Genomic DNA, 27,355 nt, shown 5'->3' with positions numbered 1-27,355 from the left:
AGGAGGCTGAGATCTGAGGGTCACAGTTTCCATCCAGCCCAGAGACTTCTGTCTCCCATAAACTACACAGAAAGAGCTTGAAGTGGCACTGTGACTCAGGTGGTAGGGTGCTAGTCTTGAACACAAAGAGGTGTAGGGATAGTACCCAGTCCCTGAGTTCAAGCCCCAGGTCAGGCAAAAAAAAAACAAAACAAAACAACAAAGCTGGAGATGGAGCTGTGGCTTAAGAATAATAGCCTTGAGCAAAAAAGCTTTAGGGACAATGCCCAGGCCCTGAGTTCAGGCCCCAGGGTTGGCACCAAAATAAAACATCATCTGTACTGACCATGTACAAACTTCTAATCAAGATATATCGTGCTCCTAAATTGGCATGTTTAATCGAAAGTCTTTTCTACGGTGGCCTAAAGATGTTAAAATATTTAATAATAAGAATAAGTAATCCTAAAATATTGTATCATTTTTGAAATATTACTGCATAATGCCTAATTACATAAAATTTGCATTATATTGAGTATTATGCACATAGGATGACTTAAAATATACAGGAGGAAACAGCAGTTATAGGTTATGTACAAATAGTGAACAATATTATATATGGAACTTGTGGATTTTGATGTCACTGGAGGGTCCTAGAATCAGTTTCCCTCCGATACAGAGTGATTATTGTAGCTTCCAGATGAATAAGTGAGTGTGCATTTTTAGGGAAATTTTGATGTTGGAAGAATAGAATAGATTCATCTTGGGGTGAATTTCGTTTCTATTTTCAGAATGAAATACGGGTGAATTCTGTTACTATGATCAAGTTCTTTCTTAAAATGTCCAATCTACTTAGTTGTTCTAAATAGTGATTCAACCTTTGCAGTGAGTTTCACAATTTACAGCTTTCACATTTGTTATTTTTCCATTAGTTGTTTCTTTCCATAGGTAGAAGCCATTAAATAATTGGCTAAGATTCAGAGAGGGTCTTCCAGGCTGATGGCCAGTTTGCCTGGTATTTTTTCCCCTCTTCTCTTCCCCATCCTGGGGTTTGAACTCTTGTGCCTTGTTACAGTTCCTGAGCTTCCCTTTCCCCCAAGGCTAGTGCTCTACTGCTTGAGCCACTTCTGGCTTTTTCAGTGGCTATATAGAGATAAGAGTCTCCTGGACTTTCTTGCCTCGTCTGATATTATGAGAGGAGGAATTATTAGCTAGGGTGACTGACAGACCATTGGCCCAGCTAAGAAGTATAGAAAACATTATTTTACCTTTTTTGATCATTTCTTTTAAGCCTGATCTACTATGCCTCCGAACTTTAGTTTTAAGTTCCCTGAGAGCACTTCAAGATATAAGTTCCTTTGGCTATATGGAAATATTGATAAAGTTAATCTTCTGCATCTAATGCTACTCACAAACCAAGCTTGCCTAATGTAGGTATGAGATTTGGGGTTGTAAAATATTAACATTTTAATTCTGAGGCAGTAAAAGTTTTTTTTTAAGCTGGTACATTTATTTAATACCTTATTAACACATAATTTCAACAAATTAATAAGGGTTTCGGTTACAAACTTATAGTCACTTGTCTGCTTTACTTTGGAATTTACATATTTATTTCTGCCTTCATTAAAAGTGTGACTCTTGCCAGGCCTAGTGGCACATGTTTGTTATCCCAGGACTTAGGGGTCTGAGGCAGGAGGCTCTTGGGGTTAGTGTGGATTTCATTGCAAGACCCTGGCTGAAAAACTTGAACTGAAACAAAATTCTGAAAACTTGAAAAGCTAGATAGACCCCTGCACCAAAAGCTAGCCAATGAAGGTGATAGAAAGGAAACAAAAAGAAAAGACAGTCGGATTTTCTTTTGGAAGTGAATTATCTCAGTGTGATGTGGATGAGAGCTGGCTGGGTACATGGCTTATTCTTTTGACAGGTGGCAAAAGGGGGCAAACTGGATTGAACCAGGTCTGATGTAATTTGTGACGTGATTGCTTCTTAATAAAATCCCTGGCTTGATGTGAAGTAATAGGAATACTGAAATGACATACAATTCAGGGGAGATGGGTCCAGAGGGGAAACTGCTTCCTGAATATTCTCCAAGCCAATCCCTTGTGGTAATAACCAGGAACTCCGGATGAGGCGTGATAATGCATGAACAAAGGGCAACGCAAACACCGTGTTGTTGCTAGGGGAGAGATGAGTTCAGGCCCAGCCACCAGGGCGTCGCCAGGGATTGACGCATCTGCCTGCTGCGGGCCTCTGGGTAAACACGGCAGACAGCAAGGCAGATGTCACCCAGGGGCCAGCCTGTCGTTTTAAAGGCAGTAAAGAACATTGAGTGAGGATGAAAAACTGTCATTCTGCTCTTTAAAAAAAGAAAAGACAACCTAAAAGACAAATGGTGGGGAGAGGAAAGTAAATAGACAGGGAGAAGACCACTTAAAAATCCAGTCTTCAGTTTCAGCCCTGCTCTTGGATGAAGGATTCTGAAGGCCAAGTCTGTTCAGAATCCATTGTTCCGTCACAGCATCAGACACAGCCTTGGAGAGGCAGAGGGAGCGTGTGTGGTGACTGGGGAGAGGATGTTCTCAAAGGGGGGTTCCCCTTCCTGCCTGGGGATTCCCATGGAACAGAGGGCCCCAGAATGTCTGGATTTTCTACATAGGGTGTTGAGGGTGCTGCTTCAAGGATCCTTCGGTGGCTCACATATTGCTTTCTAGAAAGCCTTCTCTTGCTGTTGTTACTTGACCTGCCTGTCAGGTGTGGGTTCAAATTCTACAGCATTCAGTCATCACTTACTGATAAATTTCCTGGGTTTTATTTATTGGGCTTTACGTCAAACCAGGCTCTGTGTTGGAAATGGATAATATTTTCTCTCTCCCTCCCTCCCCCCCCCCTCTCTCATGTGTGAGTGCCAGTGTTTGGGCTTGAACTTGTTGATGGTTTTGCTCAAAGCTGGTGCTTTACCACTTGAGCCATACTTCTACTTCTGGCTTTTTGCTGACTCTCACAAAGTAATCCTCAGATCTTAGTGTCCTGAATTGCTAGGATTATAGACATGAGCCACCAGTACCTAGCTAAAGTAGATAGTGTTTCAAGTAGAATTTACAGCATGGGGTGGTAATCAAATATGCCATATTGATTAATGTGTACTTCCTTTTCTCCCCCATTCTTTTTTTTTTGCCAGTCGTGGGGCTTGAACTCAGGGCCTGAGTGTTGTCCTGGGCTTTCTGAAGGCTAGAGCTCTACCACTTGAGCCACAGCACCACTTCTGTGGTATGGAGGAATTGAACCTGGGTCTTCACGTGTGCTAGGCCAGCACTCTATTCCTAGGCCAAATTCTGGCCTCATCCCTTTTTTTTAAATATAAAATTTAGTGTAATTATTACAGTAGTGTATTACAGTTATATTCGCCAGATAGTAGGTGCCCTGATACCCCTTCTTATGTTTTTGTCCCCATTTTCCTCCCCCACCCCCTCCCAGTCATCTTGTTTTCCCCCCTTCCCTTTCCTGTTCCCCTATGGTTTTTTTTTTCCAGTCCTGGGCTTGGGCTCAGGGCCTGAGCACTGTCCTTGGACTTTCTCAAGGCTAGAGCTTTACCACTTGAGCCTCAGCACCACTTCTGGCTTTTTTTCTATGTATGTGGTACTGAGGAATCGAACCCGGGTCTTCGTGCATGCTAGGCAAGCACTTTAACCACTAGGCCAAACTCCCAGCCTCCCTTATGTTTTTTAGGTAGCTGTACAAAGGAGTAGCCATTTGGAAAAATTTATGAATATACTATATCTTGATCATTGTCACCCTTTTCAACATTCTTACCCCTTTCTCCGCTCATTTGTTTTAATTTGTAGGATATATCTTGGGTTCCTGCCTGCATTTCCCACTCTTCTCTTTAATGTATTCTTTCAAACAGGTTTTCAAAACAACCAGAGAACTGGGCCTAGACTCAAATCACCCTGAGGACTTGTGTGTGTGTGTGTGTGTGTGTGTGTGTGTGTGTGTGTGTGTGTGTAGCAATGAACAATCTAGGCAAGAGCCTCGTGGCTGAAGGACAGAAGGAAAAGGATAGAGCTCTGAGGCTTGGCTAGACGACAGAGAAGTTGAAGGTCTTGGAGAGAATTTCCTCTGTATTATATGTATTAAAAACCCCAACAGGTTATTTATGGGTTTCTAGGCAGAGATGATATAGTGAGAATTGCTTTTAAAAAGCTGCAGGAGGGAATGGGACTGGGAAGAGGCCAGGGGGGAGTGTGTGGGGGATGAGGGTTAGAACATGGAGAGGTCCAGCATTCCTTCCCCGTTGCCTCACTCCTTAGTTCGTGTGTGTGTGTGTGTGTGTGTGTGTGTGTGTGTGTGTGTGTGTGTGTGTCTGCGTCTGCATCGTCCACAATCCATGCTCCATGCATGTAGGAATGCACTCTCACTTGTTCTTGGATTCCCTGGGTCCTTGGTTCACACTGCGTTTGTGTATATATACCCCACATAGTTTACATTTTAAAAGTGTAGCTCTTTTCCACCCTAAAACAAGTCAACAGGCTTAAAGGAACATAGCGAGTGGGGCGCCAGTGACACATACCTATAATCCCAGCCACTCAGGCAGCTGAGATCTGAGGATCACCGAAGCCAGCCCAGGTAGAAAAGTCCACGAGACTCTTATCTCTAATAAAACTACTCAGAAAAAGCCAGAAGTGGCACCATGGCTCTAATGGTAGAGCAGCAACTTTGAGCAAAAAGAAGCTTAGGCACAGTGCCCAAGCCCTAAGTTCAAGTCCTAGGACAGGCAAAAACAAAACACAAGCAAACAACACAAACACTCTGATAAATTGGAAGGGTGGCAGTGCACCAGCCTAGCAAGCAAGCTAAGCAAGTGAACAGATAACAACTACACACTGGTCAAAGTGGCTGGGGCCAATCTGGATACATTACTATAATTTTGGTTTTGCTAATTTAAACAACTAAAAAATTTCTAAGCTAGAGAAATATTTTAAAAACATGGTGTGTTATTCTGTGTGTGTGGTGGAGGCGTGTATCTAAATGACTTGAGTGACTGGTTAAGACCCGAATGCCCCTGGGTGCCATTCCAAACAACCTTGTAAGCAACTTCTGCACGTTTAATGTCTGTCTATCTGTCATTACTGTCCATTTGTCTGTCTCCTTTTCTGTAGTGCAATTTCCTTTATCTTAGACAGATAAATCTAGTGAGGTAAGTTGCATTTACCTCACATAAGTGTTTCACAGAAAGCAAGAAAGATTTTCCTTTTTTTTTTTTTTCCAAAGCCAGAAGCAAGGCAAACTTTTCTCAGAGTTTCTCATGCCATGCCTTCTGGTCCCTGTGGGGTTAGACTTGAGTAGACTCTGGCTATAAATAGCCCTGACCCTGCTTACATTTGATCCTTAGATTAAGATTAGCCCACACTCAAACCGAGAGGGCACTCAAGGACATCCCCTGTGGGAAATGGTCAACTCCAGCCAGACACTCAGATGTCTCATACGAAGAATATATTAGATGACCTATTTCCAGAGAAAAATGAATTCCAACTTTCTAATTGTTAGAGGTGCAGCCCTAGTGATTTTGTAAATGGAGACTCCTTTTCCAAAGGGAAAGCTGGGATGGATAAAAACAGAAAGAAGCAGCACAGGATTAAGGAATGTCAGTTAGCTGCCAGGTTCTGGTTTCTCAGGTCTTCCCAGGAGGCAATGGAGGTGGGCAGAAATGGTCCATTGTGCTCTGTGCTGGAATTCTGAGCCATCAGCATTGCTTAGCCTCTATATTTTTTTTCATATATTTTTATTGTAATTAATAGAAGGGTTACATGATATTTGCCAGATAGATGGTGCATTAATTCCCATACATTGATACCCTTTCACATGTCTTGATCCCCATTTCCCTCCCCCCCACCACCACTCTTCATCTTGTTTTCCCCCGTTCCCTATCCAATTTCAAATAACCAAATACAAATATATCTGATATATCAGGTAACAAAGTGAGATACTGTAACAATATGAGAACCAAGGGACAGCAAAAGAGATGAGAGATAACATAGTACCTTAAGAAGAACAATCATTCATTATATGGCTTATGTTTCTATATCCAGAGATCCTTTCATTTAGCGTCCTACTATATGGCCTTTTGTATCAAGGTTTTGCTCTACTGCAAATCTCTGCTAGGAGAGCCCAAGGTTTCTACTGATTATGAGAAATGAGGGAAAACATTGAGCCTAAGTTCATTTGAGTCTGGCTTACTTCACTTAATATGATCTTTGCCCCATTTGTTAGGAAATGGAAAGACTTAGAAAAGATCATATATATATATATTTAAATACAAGTGAATATTATATGAATTGATTACAGTGCAAAGCTATTTTGACATTTTGTGAGAAGGTGAACTGTCTTAAAATATTACCTGACTTTCTATTTTTTTAATTTAAATTTTATTGTCAAGGTGGTGTACAAAGGGTTTACAGTTACATACATTAGGTAATGAGTATATTTCTTGTCCAACATGGTTTTTCTCCTACTTTCCCTCTCCTCCAACTCCCCACCCTTGTTGTAAAGTTCATTTTCAAGTAAAGTTCATTGTCTTGTGAATATCGCTGTTGAATTGATTCACCCTTTGTTCTTTTTCTCGCCATTTTGTTGTTCTCCTTCCCTTCCATACACACACACACACACACACACACACACACACACACACACACACACAGTACAAATTCAGTGACAACGAGATAAACCAAAGGGGGGAAAAAAGAAAAAAGAAAGAACTTCATACAGTACATTAAAAATGGCAATAAAAACCTTTTTGTTTACATATCTTGGAGTTCATGTCAATTAGCATCATTGTATATGGTCATGTATACATAGCTATTGAGCTATTATGATCATCTGCTAGGACTATCCTAAACATATACTAGTTATTACAAATGAGGGAAACCATGGGCCCTAGGTTTTGTTGGGTCTGGCTTATAAAAGTAGAGTTCCCCTATGACCCAGAAGCCCCACTTCTGAACATTTACCCAAATGACCAGAAATAAGGCCATACTAAAGCTACCAGCACAACCATGTTCATTGCAGTACTATTTATCATAGCTAAGATACAGAACTAACCCAGATGCCTCTTAGTAGGTGAATGGATCAAGAAGATGTGGTATTTATACACAATGGAATTAGATGTTTTCATCAGAAAGAATGACACCATCCCATTCATAAGGAAATGGAAAGACTTGCCCTCTTTGAGTATTATATATGCAATCATATGATATAGATGCTTGACTTCCATGTTTTACTCTTGTAAAGAGAAAATTAGGTCATATATGCCATTGATAAGTGTGACATAATAATAATGTTAAAAATAATTCTAATAAGCTGGGTACTGGTGGCTCATGCCTGAAATTCTAGCTACTTAGGAGGCTGTGATTTGAAGATTACGGTTCAAAGTCAGCCCAGGTAGAAAAGTCCCCGTGAGACTCTTATCTATAGTTAACCACCAGAAAACTGGAAGTGGCACAAGGGCTCAAAGTGGCAGAGTGTTAGCCTTGAGCAAAAAGAGCTAAGGGACAGTGCCTAGGCTCCCAAGTTAAAGCCCCATGACCAAAGAAAAAAATTATAATAAACACATGCAGTTGTTTCTGATTAGACACTGTTCTAAGCATTTATATTAATTAATTCCTAGTATCACCTTTCTTATGAAGTAGAGCCTGTGGCTATGTCTGTCTTTTAGATGGGGAAACAGAGCCATAGAGAGCTGAAGTAACTTGCTTAAGATTGGTGGCAGGGCTTGAACCCATGCAGTGTAGCTCTTTTTGAATTCTTATGGTATGGGTATAGAGAGAAAAGATACAGGCTTTTATTTTTGTGGTCTTAGGATTTGAACTAAGGGCTTCATTCTTACTCAGGAATCTTTTTTTTATTAAAAAATTTATTAACATTGATTTTTACATCATATTTCAAATGACATGTTTAACAAACAAGTATTCAAGAAGGGAATCTCTTTATACAATCACTGGCACTTAGATTTTAGAACATAATCAAAATTAGGCTGAGTGTTTGTATGTCATACATACATAAAAATCTATGTAATAAAACATTATGTCTATAGAGTCATAGGTTTTTATGTCTATGTAGTTGTGTTGATATTTCCAGTACCATGTCCATAGCATTGGGTATGCAACTTTTGAGTCCTCGCTCTTGTACTGTTTGGATCTAATGGCCACATATTAAGGATACCGTGCGCCTTTTGTTCCTTTGGTCTTGACTTGTCTCACTCAACATGATTCACTCTAGATTCATCCACTTACTAGGGAATCTTTTAACTAAAACAGAAGACCAAGATTTGAATCCTGACCTCATGGTCTCATGGTGTGTGTTACCCATAAAGCTTTTTTTTTTTTTTAAATGTTTGTTCATCTATAAGTGGAGAGGGATAATAATACTTAACTTTTAGATATTAGGTAAGGATTAAACCTGTAATTCCAGGTTTGTGGAGGTAGAAGGATGATAAACTCAGAAGGTTTGTGTAGCACATTTCAGTTGGTAGGGATGGGCTTCAAGTAGGAGGAGGACAGATAGAAGGACAGCGGTTTTGGAGTATTCAGATGTTCCATGTACATTTCAGTTAGTGGATATACAATATATTGGGCCCTGTGTGCCATTTACCATCTGCTTGGTATTTGTTCTTTTAGGTGAGCCTGAATTCAAATACATTGGGAACATGCACGGTAATGAGGCCGTTGGAAGGGAGCTGCTCATTTTCTTGGCCCAGTACCTGTGCAACGAATACCAGAAGGGGAACGAGACCATTGTCAACCTGATCCACAACACTCGAATTCACATCATGCCTTCCCTGAACCCCGATGGCTTTGAGAAGGCGGCCTCCCAGGTGAGTGCAGGCAGGTTTTGAGACAATAATATATAAGTTGATCTTACAACATCCATCTATAGCAAAGCCTCACAAAGCGTTCAGACTGTGTAGCAGGCAGGATAACGTTATTCAGTGTTGACTGCAAGTGATAAACTTTTTAGCCAGGTTTATTAGTTAGTACCAATAATAATGCTTGGTTTGTATTGTTAAGTAAATGTCATCTTTTGATCCATATTTGTAAACCTAGGCCAATTTCCTTAAAAAACAAAAGTCCTTTTTTTGTTTGGATACCCTGCTGTATCTGGATTAATTGGAGCTGTAGCGCCCTCTACTGAATACAGGGAAGAAAGACTTGTGGCCACACCATTGATTGTTTTTATAATTTTTTTTTGAAAAGAAAAACAACTTATCTCTGAACTAAAAATAATTTTGTACATCTTAGCTATTAGGCTGGAAATTGATGGCTTTTAAAGAGAAGATGATACAGCATTTCCATTTTTATCAAACAGGAATTGGGCAGATCATATTTGCTGTTATTTGTAATCTGAAATAATTTTCAGGTTGAAATACTATTTTTTTTTTTGCCAGTCCTGGGCTTGAGCTCAGGGCCTGAGCACTGTCCTTGGACTTTCTCAAGGCTAGAGCTCTACCACTTGAGCCTCAGCACCACTTCCAGCTTTTTTTCTATGTATGTGGTACCGAGGAATCGAACCCGGGTCTTCGTGCATGCGAGGCAAGCACTCTACCACTCCCGGCCCTGAAATACTATTTTTTATCTACAGGACCATTGTAAGAAACCAAGAAAGAAAACTTAAACAAGAGAATTTCAAAAACTATGAGAGAAAAGTTCAGTAATATATAAAATAGAATTGTTCAATATTTTAAGGTCATATTCACAAAGGTAAATGGGAAAAAGAGTTTTGCCCTTCATAATAGTTTGAACAGTCTAAACTCACATGATTTTTAAAAATATGGCAATTCTGTTTACATCAGAGATTTGGTATCATTTAATAGCAAAATAAGACAGTGTATAAAGTAAAACTGATTAGAATGAAAATTCATTAATTTTTTTTCAGACTGTTCTATTAAAGAAGAATTTAAGCTTACTTATTTCTGGTGGTACTGGGGTTTGAACTCTGAGTCTTTTGCTTGCTAGGCAGGCACTGTATCCATTAAATCACACCTTCAGTACAGATGAAGGGTTTAACTTGAATACAAAGTCTTTTGATCTCAGGTTATATTTTTAGGTTAGAAAAGTCAAGTGTATACTATACATAAAGTCATATGAAATGCACCTCTTTATGGGATACAATGAGATGTTTGTTTCATTTCCTGTCCTCTTTTCTTCCTCCCATGCTTTCATATTTGAACCAAGGGCCTCACAAATGAGAGGCAAGTGCTCTACTACTTGAGCCACATCACCAGCAACACACATAACAATCAGAGCAAATAGATCCATTATCTAAGGAGTTATCATTCTCCTTTGTGAAAATATTCAAAATCCTCCTTTGTAGATTTTAAAAATGTAATCTTCATATTTTAAAATAAAGATTATATCATTAATGCGTAATAATACTAAATTCAGATTAAGGTTTAAATCTTACATTTTTTAAAAAAGTTGTGGTATTGGGGTTTGCGCTGAGGGCTTCGGCCTTACTAAGGAATCTTTTAACTAAAACAGAAGAACAGGATTTGAATCCTGGCCTCATAGGCTGTATAATGCACAAAGCCTCTTAACAGTCCGGACAGTTTGTTCATCTATAAATGGAGAGGGATAATAATATGTACTTTTAGATGTTGGATAAGGATTAAATAATAGAGAGACAATGAATATTTTAGTTGAATGATCTATTCCTAAATGAATATATGTCAACCTTTTTGCAACGATAGGTATTTTAAATATTAGTAATACATAAAATACTATTCATTGAAAAGATTTTCAAAATGAAAACACTTTAAACCTGCTATTTTCATGCTTTTATCAGTGAAATGGTGAATTGCCATTATGGGAATAAACTGTTGAGTAAATACTCCTCTCATTAAATTACTTTTCAGGGCATTAATGGTGACCTTACATAGATAGCAGCAGTCATAAGAAAGAATGGATTTCTTTTTCAGCCTGGTGAGCTCAAGGACTGGTTTGTGGGTCGAAGCAATGTCCAGGGCATAGATCTGAACAGGAACTTCCCAGATCTGGATAGAATTGTTTACGTTAACGAGAAAGAAGGAGGACCCAATAATCATCTGTTGAAAAATCTGAAGAAAATTGTGGACCAAAACACAAAGGTAGAGAACGTGTCAGGTTTCCTTGGAGTGTTGGTGTCAGGGATGAGTCCTGTTATCTGTCCCTATGAAGGAGCCGTGTAATGGAGGGTCTGGATAGCTCCAGCCCTACCTGGGACTATCCCAGCTCAGGCGGGTGGGGCTTGGAAAGCAGCCTGGCTCTTCAGGACTGGGCGGGGCTGAGAGTGGGAGTTAGGGATGGGGAGCAGCCGCTGTGAGTGGTGGAAAGTCACCATGTTCCTCTCAGCTGCCTTTCATCAGCTCATGTGATCAGAGGTTCCTACAACATTGCGCTGCTCTTGAACTGTGTCATCTTTTCCAGAACTTTCTCCACCTTTGTTTTCTTCACACAACTCAAATCTTCCACCTCCCTTCTGAAGTCAATTTCTGACCCGGCTTAGGTCCTGCTCTTCTTTATGTTTCATCTGGTTCCTTTATCTCCTGGACTTTCAATACCAGCTGTTATACAAGTTTTCTCAGATATGATCTCAGTCTAGAACTTCCAGGAGTTCGATTTTCTGTTTGGTTCACAGGTCCCCTTCTTTGTGGGGCCTGGGGTTGGAAACTCAACTTGTCCACTCTTGTTTCATTTGTCTAGTCACTGAAGCCATTTCTGCATGTTTGCAATCCTACCTACTTAGAAGGCTGAGATCTGAGGATTGCTGTTCAAAGCCAGCCCTGACACTAAAGACTCTTCTCTCCAATTAACCACTAGAAACCCAGAAGTGGTGTTGTGGCACAAAGGGTAGGGCTAGCCTTGAGCTGAAGAGCTCAGGGACAGAGCCCAGGCCCAGAGTTCAAGTCCCACAGCCTGGAAAAAAATAAATAAATAAAGCCATTTCTGTCACCTATCCAACTCCAGGAGTCAGTTCCTACATCCCAGGGATTTGGCCTCCGTGACCTCTCCCACTTTCCTCTCCTGTACCCTCACTCTGGACCTTTCTTGGAGGCACAAGTCTCCTTCTCTGACTGGTGCAGTGCCCTTCTGTTGGTCCCCTTCACACACAAATCTTTGCTCTTTTCTTAAAGTTCTTACTGGCTCTCCAGTACTTAAAGGATAAAGGGAAAATTCAATATGGCAGAGTAGTGCGATGGTTAAGTATAGAGATGCTAGACACAGCCACCTTAGATCAAATCCTAGTCCACTGGAAGGTTATTTCACATCCTGGTAACCTTTTTGGGTGATTACAACAGTGGAATGAGATAAAACATCCAAAGTAATGGGTGGTTAGGACCAAAAACTATTATTGCTCTTTCAGCAGATGTCTCCGTATTGTGTTAGGTACTTCAGGGCAAAACGCACGCATTGACATCTCACTAAGCATCTGGTGTGCCTTCAGCCCGTAGTGCTTTTGGTTACTGGAGAGGAAATGGAGCCTCTGGCGGAGGCCAGGGAGGACAGCTGACCCCATTTTTCAGTTCCTTCTCTATTGGTCTAGGCAGTCCTGTCGTGTCATGTCAACTCTGTCAAGAACTGATGCCATTTAGGGGCCTTAGATTCCTTTTCTCCACTAAATAAGAAGGGGCGGGGAATGGGAGCAAAGACAAAGTTTGTTTGAAAGTGACAGTAAGGCATCAGGAAAGAAGCCAGTGGACGTTGGTTTAATCCCAGCTGGGATTCCTGGCTGGATGGACTGCCTTGTGCTATAGGAGGTTCTGTCCATCTGCTTCCCAGGTGAAGGGGGAGGGGAGAGAGGAGAGGGAGGGAAGGGGAAGGAGGAGGAGGAGAGAGAAAGGAAAGGATATAGTCTTTTGGGTGCAAGCGAGGAAGTTGGACTTGGACTGGGTAGCTGGATGTAGCTCTCATACTTTCTAAGAAATCTCTTGGGTCACAGCTATTCTGGCATCTGGTGGGTGACTGTGCATCTCACCCCAGGGGCAGGAACACAAGTTCTGAGGGCTTGCTGTTCCTTTCCAGGGTCTTCAGGACGAGAAAGAGGTGTTGTCTCCACCGGGTGCAGCCTCTCCCTTTTGGTCAGGTTTTTTCCGTTTTGTCCTCAGTATCTTTCCTAAGGGAGAGCCCAGAAAATGCTGTTCTTCGATGCTGCTGTAGTTCTGAGTTATTTAGAGGTTTCTCTGTTCCTGGGAGCTGCTGGCTCCTTCAGTTGACTCATACACTTTTTGTTCCCCCAATGGTATCATTTTCTAATAATCTTTGTCTTCCTAGGACTTGATGTTTAAATGGTCAAAATGGTCTTCCTTTCTTTCCATGTCACTTCCTCTGTGTAGTCTATTTTTTTTTTTTGGCTTGAAATTAGCCAAACCTTAGAGGTGCTATAGGTTTTTGGTCCCCAGAACAGTATAGAAAACACATCTCCAGTAAAAGCTTTGCTTCTCATCAGCTTCTTATTGGCCATTAAAAATCTGTCCCATAAAAATATCAAGGTCTTGTCTTGAGATGAATTCTTTGGTAGACATTTCTTCCCTCGTTCGTTTTATTTTCAAGATACAGAGGACTACAACTCATTCAAAAGACTTTACATGAATTCCTGAAACTCCTGGCCTTTGTTTTAAAATTTAAGATAATTGTTCCAGAGAAAACTGATTTTTGTCATTAGGTCTCTAAAAGAGACTTTGTGGAATTTCTTTGATAAGGACAGTGGCTGAAGCTGCTGAGAAGCATTAGAAAAATAGTTAAGAAAAGTTGGGAATAAAAGTTGCTATAGATTTGAAATCACCAGGGAAGATAGTTCTTGTTCTGTGGTCTGTTTTCTCCCTGTCTTATCTGTAACTTATTTGAAAAGATGTCTGAGCTATGACAGCTGTGACAGATCCTACATTTGTATGTCACCTGCATGTTTATTTTCAAGCTACAGCACAGAAAAACTGGCATCCCACTGAAATTGAACTTTTAAGGAAACATGATTGAAACTTTTTTTTTAATTAAAAATTTGAGAAAGATAGTCCTACAGACTTGGGATGGGCTGTTCTTACCAGAATATCAACACAACCCCATCAAAACAACCACAAAATGTTTGAATTATGAACAAGTTCTACTTGTATTTTTAACCCCCCCTTTCTATCAAAGGATCAATCAACCATGATCAAATTCGCAATCCTTTCCATCTGTCTTTTTTCCTACAGCTTGCTCCTGAAACCAAGGCTGTCATTCACTGGATTATGGACATTCCGTTTGTGCTTTCTGCCAATCTTCATGGAGGAGACCTGGTGGCTAATTACCCGTATGACGAGACTCGCAGTGGTGGGTACTTGTGTCCGGCTGTATCAGGGAAGGGAAGAGTAGTTTTGCCTTTCTGTAACTACTTAGAGCTTAGCTTCAGGTGCAGCAGGCTTGAACTAAGTGACAGTTTCAGCAAAGATTTTGTTGGCCAAAGGAGTTTTCTCTTTTCTCCCACCTTAGAAGAGGAAGCTCTTTATAAATGCAGGATAATTGTCAGAAACCTGGGAATTTGAAGAAAGCCTGGTTAAATTGCATTACTAAATACACTTTGAGCTTTTTGTGTTTTATCAATAGCTGGGGAAGTTTTAGGCCAGGAATACTTTATACTGCATGAATAATCACAATCATTATACATGAATATTTCTTAATACACAAACACTCATAATAAGTATACATGAATATTTTATAATACATGAGTTATTATAAAAGTAAACAATTTACTTTTATAATACACATAGGAGATTAAAAAACATCTAAAATAGAATGCTAAATAATTGTGAGGGTGGTTCACAGTGCCTGTAGGATTGGTACAGGTACATTTTAAATTTAAATTTCTTTTCTTCTTTTTTCTTTTTTTTTTTTGCCAGTCCTGGGCTTGAGCTCAGGGCCTGAGCAAGGCTAGGGCTCTACCACTTGAGCCTCAGCACCATTTCCAGCTTTTTTCTATGTATGTGGTACCGAGGAATCGAACCCAGGTCTTCATGGATGCTAGGCAAGCACTCCACCACTAAGCCAAACTCCTGGCCCAATTTTCTTCTTCTTCTTCTTCTTCCTCCTCCTCCTCCTCCTCTCCCTCCTCCTCTTCCTCCTCTTCCTCCTCTTCCTCCTCCTCCTCCTTCTTTTTAATTAATTGGTCCTCGTGTTTGAGCTCAGGACTTAGGTACTATCCCTGAGCATTTTTTTTACTCAAGGTTAGTGTCTTACCATTTGTGCATAGCTCTGCTTCTGGCTTTTTGGGTGGTTAATTGGAGATAGAGTCACAGGTTTTCTTCTCTAGGCTGGCTTCGAACTATGATCCTCAAATCTCAGTTTATAGGTGTGAGCCACTGCTACAGAATTTCTTTATTCTTTTTTTGAGGAGTTAGTACTGGGTTTTTTGAGGAGTTGGTTTGAACTCAGGACCTCAAGTTTTCTAGGCAAATGTTGTACCACTTGAAATGCCTCCAGCTTTTTTTTTTGCTTTCTTAGTTATTTGTTCAGATGGAATCCAGTGCTTTTTTTTTTTTTAAGCTTGGGGTCAACCTGACACCATGATTATCTCTTTCATATCACTGAGATTAGAAATCTGAGCCACCACTCCCAGCTTATTTGCTAACATGGGACCTCACTGACTTTGCTCTTGCTGGTCCTGAGTCACAGTCCTCTTATCTCTACCTCCCGAGTAGCTGGGGCTCTAGGTGTGAACTACTAACGTGACCTGGGTACATTTTTTGTTGTTGTTGTTTTTGGTTCGGTCGTGTGGCTTGGACTCTAGGCCTGGATGCTCGTTGTCCCTGAGCTCTTCAGCTCAAGGCTACTGCCCTACCCCTTGAACCACAGCACCACTTCCTGTTTTCTAGAAGTTAGTTGGAGATAAGAGTCTCGGGTCCTTTTGTGCCTGGGCTGGCTTTGAGCCGAGATCCTCAGATCTCAGCCTCTTGAGTAGCTAGGATTTCAGGTGTGAGCCACCGTGCCCAGCTCTGCATACATTTTTTTTTAAATTAGAAATTTCATGAAGGAAATATTGCTCTAGTGGATTATGACTTTATAACCTTTTCTTATGAATTTTGTCCAATTTTTATTCTTGTAGTACCAGCAATAGATAATTATATAACCTAAGTACACAAAGTACAATTTACTTTTTATTTTATTTTTATTGTTATTGCAATGGTGATATACAGAGGAGTTGCCGTTATTTAAGTCATATAAATAGTTATATAAATAGTACATTTCTCCTTTTTTTGCAGTCCTGGGGCTTGAACTCAGGGCCTGGGCACTGTCCTTGAGCTTTCTCAAGGTTAGTGCTCTACTACTTGAGCCACAGTACCATTTTCAGGCTTTTTGGGGTATGTGGTACCAAGGAATCAAACCCAGGTCTTCCTGCATGCTACGCAAGCACTTTACTACTAGGCCACACTCCTGGCACAGCATTTCTTTTTTTTTTAATTAAAAGATTTTATTAACACTGAATTGTTTACATCATATTTCAAGTGTCATATTTAACAAACAAGTATTCAAGAATGGATTCTCCATAGGCAATCACTGGCCCTACATGTTTTTTGAACATTATCCCTCATTTTCTCTCAGTTTTTTTCCCTCCTGATCTCTCCCCTACAAGTTGAATAGTTCATTTTTAACACAGTGTCTAGTGCATATCACTGCTGCATTTATTCATCTTTATTCCACCATTTCTGTGTCCCCTTCACTGTCCCCAAACAGATAAACTTAATAAACAAGACGGAAGATACACAAACCCAAAACAGCAACAAAGGAGGAAAAAAAAAAAGCAAAAAACCAAACAAACAAAACCCCTCTTGCTTCCATTTCTTGGAGTTCATTTTGACACACATCATTTTACAGCTATTGAGCCTTTGTGATCCTCTCCTAAAAACATCTTCCTTGGTTCTCACTGTGTGAATGTCTAGAGTCCTGTATAACTTATCATGTCCAAGTGTAATTTTTTGTCTTTTACCATCCAAGGTGTTTCCTTGAATATTACCACAAATGAGGGAAATTGTTTTGTATTTAAACGTCAGTTCTTTTGCATAGAAATAGAGCCAAAACCAACATCAACAATGGCTCAGCACCCAGTCCCTTTCAGAACAGTCAGTATTCTGTGGTGGTCTCTGGTCTTCACTCTCTGATCTTCTGTCTCTTAGGCAGCGCTCATGAATACAGCTCCTGTCCTGATGATGCCATCTTCCAAAGCTTGGCCCGTGCATACTCTTCCTTCAACCCCGCCATGTCTGACCCCAATCGGCAGCCCTGCCGCAAGAATGATGATGACAGTAGCTTTATCGACGGGACCACCAATGGTGGTGCCTGGTACAGCGTCCCTGGGGGTGAGTTTCTGTCCTGGTGGTGAGTTTCTGTCCTGGTGGCTTCCTCAGCATTCCCATTGGATTTTCACTTAAGGAATCTTTATGGTCTTCTGCCTTTAGGAAATAGACCTAATTTCCATTTCCTCCATGTAAGCTCATTTTTACGTTGTTAAAAGCATAGTTTATTGGTGTAAGTTAGTAAGGAAATTCAATGGGATATTTCCATATATGCATCTCAGGTACTCTGATCAAACTCACTGTCTCTTTCCTCTTGACTCACTTAACGTTAATTTTCGGCATAAATAAATACCACATGTAATTTTGGTTTTGTTGATTAAAAAATTGAGAAGTGCGGGTGCTGCTGGCTCATGACTAAAATCATAACTACTCAGGAGGCTGAGATCTGAGCTCACAGTTAAGAGCCTTCCCCAGGTAAGCCATGAGACTACTATTTTTTTGTTGTTGTTGTTGGTTGTGGGGCTTTTGTGTGTCTGTGTGTCTATCTATCTGTCCATCCATCTAATTATCTATCTAACCATCCATCTCTCTTATCTATCTAATCATCTATCTATCTATCTATCTATCTATCTATCTATCTATCCATCCATCCTCTATCTACCTATATATGCTATCTACCTACCTATCTATCTATCCATCCTATTTTGGTACCAGTTCTGGGCCCTATTCAAGGCTAGTGCTCTACCATTTATGCCACAGCTCCACTTTCAGCTGTTTTTTTGGTAGTTAAATGGAGATTAACTACCTCTAGTCTATACAATATGAAGTAATAATCTACCTTACTAAAATACTAATGGTTATATTACAACAGCACCTTCTACTGATGTGAATCAGGTTCAGGTTTAAGTTGTTCCAGAAACAGAATCTACTTCCTGATGCAATTTGAAGCTTTTTTTCCTTCTCTTTTCATGTAGTCCTAAGACTGGAACTGTTCTGGAGGTTAATGTTCTGCCACCTGAGCCACAGCATTTTGTGGTTAATTGGAGATAAGAGTCTTATGGACTTTCCTTCCCAGGCTGACTTTGAACTGTGACCCTTAGATGTCAGCCTCCCGAGTAGCTAGGATTACAGGTGTGAGCCACCAGTGCCCAGCTGGAAGCACTTTTTAATTAACATTATATCATCACATGGTAGGTACTCAGTGATTATTGAGCTGATATAAAATATTATGCCATATGACTCTAACTTCTTCCCAGATGAGAAAGCAGGCTTAGAGGGATGTGCATTAATCCCTCAAATAGGTCAAACTTGTGGTAAAGTCTCTCAGTCTCTTTTCCGATCCCAACCTGGTAGGTAATTTCCCTGTGGTTTCCCCCAGGTCCAGCCATGCTGTGTCTTTCACTTAGGCTTTCAGTTCAGCAGAATGGCCTGGTTGAGTCTTGGTGACTCTTGGCAATCATTGACTCTCCATTGGGTGTTTTGGCAGGAATGCAGGACTTCAACTACCTGAGCAGCAACTGTTTTGAGATCACTGTGGAGCTTAGCTGTGAAAAGTTCCCTCCCGAAGAGACGCTGAAGAGCTACTGGGAGAATAACAAGAACTCCCTCATCAGCTACATTGAGCAGGTCAGCATTGCGACCCACAGCAAAGGACGACCACAGGAGCAGCGGAACCTGCTGCATGACAAGTCCTCTAGAGGAGTCCTGTTCAGTGCCAACTGTCTGAGCCTAGATAAAGATGTGATACTTGTAGTGGTTCTTTTAGGCTTCTTTTTGTTGTTGTTGTTGGTCATGGGGCTTGAACTCAGGGCCTGGGTGCTAAACCTGACTTTTTCTGCTCAAGGCCAGCACTCCACCACTTTGGGCCACCATTTCCATTCCCAGTATTTAGGTGGTTCAGTGGAGAGAAGAGTCGCACAGACTTTTATGCCCAGGGTGGCTTTGAGCCACAATCCTCAGCCTCCTGAGGAGCTAGGATTACAGCTGTGAGCCACCAGTGCCTGGCATAGGCTTTCGTTTGTGGTAGTTTGTGGTCTATGACTTTTCACTGTGCAGAAATGAGGTAGATCTTCTTTCATATATACAATAGATTAATATTTTAATAATATGTACTATATATTCATATATATTATGCTATGTTAACATTGTGTATAATTATATATTATAGTATACAATGTAATTTTATAACATGTATAAAATATATAATATATATTATAATCTACAACTATACATTATATAATACATATTATATTATATTATGTATTTTGTATATAATATTATAATATAATATATGATATGTATTATATAGCTGGGTGACTGTGGCTCATGCCTGTACTCCCAGCTACGCAGGCTGAGATCTGAGGATTGTGGTTTGAAGCCAGGAAGATGGGGTATCATTAGCATGTTCTCCACTTACAGGTCAGAGAATGCCTCTTTAACACATTGCTTTTCATTTTGTAAACAAAAGATTGTTGATGGCCTCTTTATTCTTGAGAGCAAATACAGAACAAACCAGAAGCAACACAAGCTTGTGCAATCAGGGAGAGGAGAGTGGTTGTCCTCTTTATGGTAGAGAGTGGGCATGCATCCTTTCAGCTGGATGGAAACATCAGAGGCGAGAAAATGATGATTGCTGCTCAGAAATGCACTTCAGTATCTTGTTGTGGACTCCAAACAGGGCATGCACGGTCAGAAGACACCTTCTCATTTGTTTGTGCAAGAAAAAGGCTGAGTAAAGAGTTTGCCAGCAGCTGGGACTTTGGCCTAGTGGTAGAGTGCTTGCCTAGCATGCATGAAGACCTGGGTTTGATTCCTATGTATCACATACATAGAAAAAGATGGAAGTGGTGCTGTGGCTCAAGTGGTAGATTGCTAGCCTTGAGAAAGCCCAAGGACAGTGCTCAGACCCTGAGTTCAAGTCCCAGAATTGCCCCCCTCAAAAGTTCACTATTCATTTGAGCATAGATTGATTCTTACGGGGTGGGGCGGTGTCTGTGGCATCTTACTGTGAACTAAGGAGTCGCTTACCTGCAACATTCTTAGCCATTACGGATATGAATGTCTTATGCTTCACAGATACATCGAGGAGTAAAAGGGTTCGTCCGAGACCTTCAAGGTAATCCCATTGCCAATGCAACCATCTCAGTGGAAGGAATAGATCATGACGTCACATCAGGTGGGTGTTCTACCGTGACACACGAACACAGCTGTGCACAATTGTCACAGTAATAACTCCTACCTCCTGCTAAGCCAAAAGCCTGCTAGCCGTTGGCCCTGTCTCCAACTCAGCTTTGATGTAGGCTTAGTGGTTCACAGGAGCAGGTCAGGCAGTGGAGCTCAGGGTGGCTGCTGCTTGTAGAAGGACAGCAGGTGGCGCCCTTTCCCCTTGCCAGGCAGCATGGGTGCATTGTAGTTGTTCAGGCGCAGGCAGGACTCAACTGCATCCCTTGGGGTTCTCATACATTTCCTTCTGTAGAGAGAGAGGGAGAGAGGGAGAGAGGGAGGGAGAGAGAGAGAGTGTGTGTATGTATGTAGTGTATGTATATATGAACATATATACATAAGAGTTGTTAATACTTCTCGATTCAAGTGTTCAGGGGAATCTGGATGCTACGAGGCACAAGCTATGATAGTCAGTTCTTTTTAGACATAAAGGGTCCCTTTTCAGTTTGAGGACTATGATATATTTTCCTGGAAAGACTATTTTCTCCTGTTAAACATCTCTCCAGCTCATTTCAGCTTCACTGTCCCTCAGTCAGAGGTGTCTTTCACCATTAATAACAACAGCAATATTTCCCTTGCCATGAACTTTTTTTTTTTTTCCGCCAGTCCTGGGCTTGAGCTCAGGGCCTGAGCACTGTCCTTGGACTTTCTCTAGGCTAGAGCTCTACCACTTGAGCCTCAGCACCACTTCCGGCTTTTTTCTATGTATGTGGTACCAAGGAATCGAACCCTGGTCTCCATGCATGCTAGGCAAGCACTTTAACCACTAGGCCAAACTCCCGGCCCGCCATGAACTTTTTATAGTATCCCTAGACCTTACAATTAATTAACCAGTTAACGCTTAAATTTATTTTCTGAAATGATAATGCCCTATGTCATTATTGCTTTCTATCATATTTGTAGCTTTCAAAAAGTTTTTTTTTTTTTGTTTGTTTCTGCTAGTTCTGAGCTTGGGCTTAGGGCCTGAGCACTGTTCTTGGGTTTTCTCAAGGCTCTACTATTTGAGCCACAGCACAACTTCTGGCTTTTTTCTTTTGGCGGGGTCATGGGGCTTGAACTCTGGCCTGGGCTCTTCAGCTCAAGGGTACTGCCCTGCCCTTGAGCCATAGCTCCACTTTCCATTTTCTGGTGATTAACTGGAGATGAGTCTTATGGCTTTGTATTTCCTGGGCTGGCTTTGAACCAATATCCTCAGATCTCAGCCTCCTGAGTAGTTAGGATTACAGGCGTGAGCCACCATGCCCAGCTTTGCCTTTTTTCCATGTATGTGGTACTGAGGAATCGAGCCCCGGGCCTAGTGCATGCTAGGCAAGCTCTCTACCACTGAAAGCATGGCAGAATCTGTTTCAGTGGAGTTAGTGGTTAGAGCTCAAGGAGATTCATAGGACTGTGGCCCCTAAAATTTTTTTAACAAGTTGCTTTCTAATACTCCATTCATTCACTTGTCCAACAAATATTTAACATCTCCCTAAGATCCGACATGTCTTCCAGCAGGCATTCTGGGATCTATGCCAAGATAATACTCTCCTTAGCAGGAGGTCCCTTGTGCCACAAGAAACCTATTTTCTGTTAGTCCTAGTGTGCCATATAAATAACCTGTCCTTTGTATTCCATCATGTGAGAAATGGGAGGGAAATCTAAGCTAAGGAATAACAAAGTAGAAAGGAATGAAATTGGAGGCCCAGGCTCTAGGCCACTACAACTTTCTGAGGGCAATAAGAAGAATGAACATGGAGGTAACAAGAAGAAACTAGCCTGGGGTTGGATGTGGCTCAGGTTTTACAGTGCCAGCCAGTGATTGAAAGTATGGAGCTGTGGCTCAAATGGTAGAGCTCGGGCCTTGAGTGAGAGTGAGAGCATAAAGCTCGGAGTAAAAGGCTCAGAACTGGCATAAAAAGAAAGAAAAGGAGAAGAAAAAGGAAGACAGTCAAGTCTAAAGTAGAAAGGAAGTGGTAGAGCAGCAGCCTTGAGCTGAAGAGCTCCAGGACAATGCTCAGGTCTAGAGTTCAAGCCCCAAAGACCGACAAAAAAAAAAAAAGTAGAAAAGAAATGATGTGTTCTGTCCAGGAGGGCTGGAGGTGTTTTCAGGGGGAGGGAGCGATAAAAAGTGTGTCAAGAAGGTGACTCTGTGGGCCTGGGAGCATAGCCTAGTGGTAGAGTACTCGCCTAGTATCCACAACACCCTAGGTTCAATTCCCTAGAACCACAAACTCAGAAAAAGCCAGAAGTGGTGATGTAACTCAAGTGGCAGAGCACTAGCCTTGAGCAAAAGTGTCCAAGGACAGTGCCCAGGCCCTGAGGTCAAGCCCCAGGACTGGAAAAAAAAGAAGGTGACCTTGTGAATCAATCCTCAGATTTGGCAGCATGGAGGATCTTGGCAAAATCTGTTTCAGTGGAGTAAGTGGTTGGAGCCCAAGGGGGTTCATAGGAAGATGGCCATTGGGGAGAGAGAAAATGGACAGATCTTTCCAGAATGTTTTCTGTGGCACACAGAGCTAGCTGAAGAGAGAGGGAAGACTTCCCTACTTGCACAGTGAAATACAAGGTGATGTACCAAGTGAGAGCGGGGTGATAAGGAGGAGGAGGTGTGTTTGCTCGGAAATCCTTGCTGCTCAGAGTCTCATGCCACCTGTTCTCAATTCAGAGTGCTCCACGTTTGTTATCCAAGGCAGGGGGTGGGGGGTTCCGAGTGTGAGGACACAGGAAGAAAGCAGAGGAGGTAAAGGTCTAAGCATGAGGCATCGTGGGAAGGAAACTGGGGGTCAGGGGAGAAAAAGGCTGAATCACAGCTCTGCTTAAGAATTCTCTGAAGATACAGCTTCTAGAAAGTACCCTGGATGCATGTATTCTGGGTCTTGAGAAGTCTATATGAGACATTGATCTAGATTTTTTTTTTTTTGCCAGTCCTGGTGCTTGAACCCAGGGCTTGAGCACTGTCCTTGGGCTTTCTCAGCACTAGCATACTCTACCACTGGACCCACAGCACCACTTCTGTTTTTTTCTGTGTATGTGGTACCGAGGAATCGGACCCAGGGCTTTGTGCATGCTAGGCGAGCAAGCACTGTAACACTAGGCCACACTCCCGGCTCTTGCTGTAGATTCTTACACCATCAGATCTTCACCTGCTAAGAATGCCCAGGTGTTTTGATCCTGCTGCATCTTTTTACCTGTGTTTTTCCCTGGCATGATTAGAAGATTGATGGTTCTAGCAGGTTTAGTAAACATTTAGCATTCATTTCCATCAACTAGCTCTAAGAAATGTGGTCTGGAGAGAAAGCTTCATATTCTTTTTCAGAGAATGTCATTTAATTTTTTCCCCTACAGATGTACTGTAAAAGTAGAGACTCAAGGACATGGGACTGATTGAACTTGTGCCTCTGTTTCTCCTTTGATTTGGGCAGGCCACAGAAGGAAAGTGGGCATTGGTGGGGAGGGAGGTCATGTGTAATTCAAAGCTCTTTGTCTACAGATTCATCCATGGCATTGACAATAGCAGCATAGTATAACTGTGTACCTGGCCCATTCTTCCATGTACTCAGCCCTCCGAGCCGATGGGATCTCATGCACTCTTCACAGCTTTTCTAGTGGACGTCCCTTAGATGGCATGTTTGATACATTGTGCTTGCCTGTGTGTTGAAGTTCTGTTGTTTGTTATCTTATAGCCAAGGATGGTGATTACTGGAGATTGCTTGTACCTGGAAACTACAAACTTACGGCCTCGGCTCCGGGCTATCTGGCAACAACAAAGAAAGTGGCAGTTCCTTATAACCCTGCAGTTGGGGTAAGTAACCAGGATAGCTAAGGTTGAGTCATCAGACTCAACCTAATAATAATTCAGCACTTACCATTGTCCAAGAATATTTAAATAACTTCTATGTGATCATCCTAATTACCCTGTCAAATAGATACTGTCATTACCTGCACTTGGGTAGAAACCTGAGAGGCCTAAAATGTTTAGAGGCTTACCTCAAATCACCCAAGGTCTCATTAGGGTGATGTAATTCATGTGGCATATATATTATAATCAGGAAGTCCATGTGGGCAAATGAAACCCAGAGACAAGTCACATCAAGGACAGGTGGTAAAGGGGTCAGCTATTTTGTTCTCTTGTCTTTCTAACCCGACATAGCCCCAGGCAAGAATGATCACCTTCCAGAATAACCAGGGGTCCAGTAGTCCCAGGCAAGGAGTCTTTAGCCCCATGTGGAATGGGGTCTCAGGAGGACCAGGATGGGCACACATTAGATCAGCTCTTTAACACGACTGTGTGGCTTCTCTTGGACATGATGAGGTGCTTGATGAAGCAGGATTGGATTAGGTGTCTATCAGACTCAGACAAATTCATGGTTCTGGAAATCAGAATCTATGTATTGGGGCACCAGCATACCAGCTCATCTACACTGGCCCTCCATTAGGACAGAGCTAAAGGCTGACAAGAAGATCTCATTAGACTTCAGAGGCAGAAAATGAATTACAAGCTGGGTGCTGGTGGCTCACACCTGTAATCCCAGCTACTCAGGAAGCAGAGATCTGAGGATCATGATTTGAAGCCAGCCTTGGCAGGAAGGTCCCTTGGACTCTTAATCTTCAATTAACCAGTAAAAAAAAAAACAAAAACAACAACAACAACAAAAAAAACCCAGAGGTGCAGCTACGGCTCAAGTGGTAGAGTGCTATCCTCGAATGAAAAAAGCTAAGCAAACATGTAAGGCCCTGAGTTCAAGTACTAGTACAACCCCCCCCCCCCAAAAGAAACAGAATTATAAGTTATACCTTTTTGTGGGAGGAAGAGGCCAGAGCAACAGATTTTGTAGAACACTGTCTTTAACGCCATTATTAGTTCAAAGTACATTTCAGATATGAAGGCTTTTGATATTTTCCTCTGAATGTATATTTTGTTTAATGCAAGAGATTTGTTGATCTATTTTAATTTCATCAAGTTAGGCTGGATTGAGCTCATTACATTACCTATAAAGCTTCTCTTATTTTTATATTTTTTATACAGTTTGATAGCAATATGTTATCAATTTTCTCCTTCAGGTTGATTTTGAATTGGAGTCATTTTCTGAAAGGAAAGAAGAGGAGAAGGAAGAGTTGATGGAATGGTGGAAAATGATGTCAGAAACTTTAAATTTTTAAAGAAGCTCTTAATTAGCTACTTTTAATCTCCCATCTATCTCACGTAGTATGATGTAATGTGACCACTTTATTTTAGATTTTGTGCAGTTCATATTTAACATTGATTTATTTTTTGATCATTAAATATTAATCAACAGTACTTAAATAGACTCTTAAGTAGACAGATAAGAACTTGATCTATTTTATTCTTCTGCAGAACATTCATTTTTTGCTACACAAAGGACTGTAGAAAAGACTTAAGTAGTTTTGGCAATTTAATGTGCTATTCCAAGTGTCATTTCCAATGCCAATTGGAATTATGAGTCGTTCTAGCTTTAAAAATGGATTAGTGAAGTTCTTTTCATGTCCCTTGGGTCAAGGTTACATAACAAATGCCACTGAAAATCAACAGCTCCAGCTTGAAGGGATGAATGCTCTCCTGCAAGAATTAAATAGTTCAGTCTCTGGCCATTTGTCTCTTGTGCTGACGAGCTATGTAAGCATGTTCCTGTTACTGCACTGCTGATGGGAAGAAAATGTCCACGTGTAACAAGAGATTTTATGAAAAGGATGGAAGCTGACTTCGTGCTCGTAATTCTAAGGGCAATATTGTTATTACTATTTAGCCTGTTAGTGCTACTTCAGAGTGTAGGGCTTCTTCATATAGGCTGGCCTAGAACTGCATTCTGAATTAATAAAGGTTTAAAAAATATCCCTGGTGTCCATCGTAATTCTCTATGGTATTTGGTTGAAAATTATGGTTTTATGATTATGGTGGGTGAAGGTTCTACCAGTGTTGCATTGGTGATGGTTTCTAATGGAGCCCGAGGCAAAGGGCTGTGGTTGGAGTAACCCATAAGGCTTTTTGTTTTGTTTTGGTCAGCAGGCCTGGGGGTGTGATACATTACTTCTGCTCACACCCCTTTATGTAGAATTGTGTTCTGTCATCACAGTAACTGCAAGGGAGTCTGGGAAATGTAGTCTAGCAGTGCATCTAGACAGGTGAGGAGCATGCGGGCTGGGGCCAACATCCTGCAGTCTCTGTGGATTGGGGAACGAATGTGTGTGGAGTGGAGAAACGTGAGGGGGGAGTGGATCCTCTGTGTAGACAGGGAAGAGGGCTAGAAGGACTCAGAACATCAACACATTTAACACATTTCTTTTGTGTGTGTGTGTGGGGGGGTTATGAGGCCACTCTGGGCCTGGGTGCTGTCACTGAGTTCTTCAGCTCAAGGCTGTGGCCCTATACCTGGAGCCCCATTTCCCATTTTCTAGTGGTTAATTGGAGAGTCTCACATTCTTTAGTGCCCAGGGTGGTGTTGAACCGTGATCCTCAGATCTCAGCCTCCTGAGTAGCTGGAATTACAGGCATGAGTCACCGAGCCGGGATCAGCACATGATTTTGACGAAAAGAGACACAGCCTAATGTATGTTTCCAAGATGCTTCACTCACTCAGGACCTGGGCTGACAAAGTTCACCTGCACCAGCTGGAATGTGGGGCATCTTCAAGCCCCCAAAGTCACTGTGGAGGGAAGGAGGGACCTGCTATCTAAGTAAGAGTGAGTTTTTGCTGCCTTCGTTGGGGGAACGTTTCAGCTCCACTCATAGTTCCCTGGTCAGAGTGAGTCACATGAACTAGCCATTGGACACAGCAAGTAGAACCTATGTCCCTTCCATCCAGACCAGAGTAGCCACTGAGGGAGGAGTTTGCCCATGACTGGGTCTTGTGACCACTTGCCACGATA

At 41.5% G+C, this 27,355-nt stretch overlaps 1 protein-coding gene across 1 annotated transcript in view; it reads left to right on the top strand.

Annotated features, from left to right (window-relative positions):
• The window catches only part of Cpe (carboxypeptidase E), a 76,337-nt gene extending 50,016 nt beyond the window's left edge, over positions 1-26,321 (top strand). Inside the window, exons 2-9 of the mRNA XM_090354220.1 lie at positions 8,649-8,845; positions 10,946-11,113; positions 14,195-14,312; positions 17,150-17,332; positions 18,756-18,895; positions 20,345-20,444; positions 24,154-24,272; positions 25,532-26,321. Coding sequence (XP_090210346.1) covers positions 8,649-8,845; positions 10,946-11,113; positions 14,195-14,312; positions 17,150-17,332; positions 18,756-18,895; positions 20,345-20,444; positions 24,154-24,272; positions 25,532-25,630 — 1,124 coding nt within the window. The 3' untranslated portion in view covers positions 25,631-26,321. The remainder of the gene's footprint in view (positions 1-8,648; positions 8,846-10,945; positions 11,114-14,194; positions 14,313-17,149; positions 17,333-18,755; positions 18,896-20,344; positions 20,445-24,153; positions 24,273-25,531) is intronic.
• Positions 26,322-27,355: the final 1,034 nt, after the last annotated feature.

Source organism: Megascapheus bottae, chromosome 20 (assembly GCF_031878675.1).
Source record: "Megascapheus bottae isolate mThoBot1 chromosome 20, mThoBot2.hap1, whole genome shotgun sequence".
Lineage (NCBI taxonomy): Eukaryota > Metazoa > Chordata > Mammalia > Rodentia > Geomyidae > Megascapheus > Megascapheus bottae.
The sequence above is the reverse complement of the archived record's forward strand: the minus strand, read 5'-3'. Positions and strand labels throughout refer to the sequence as shown.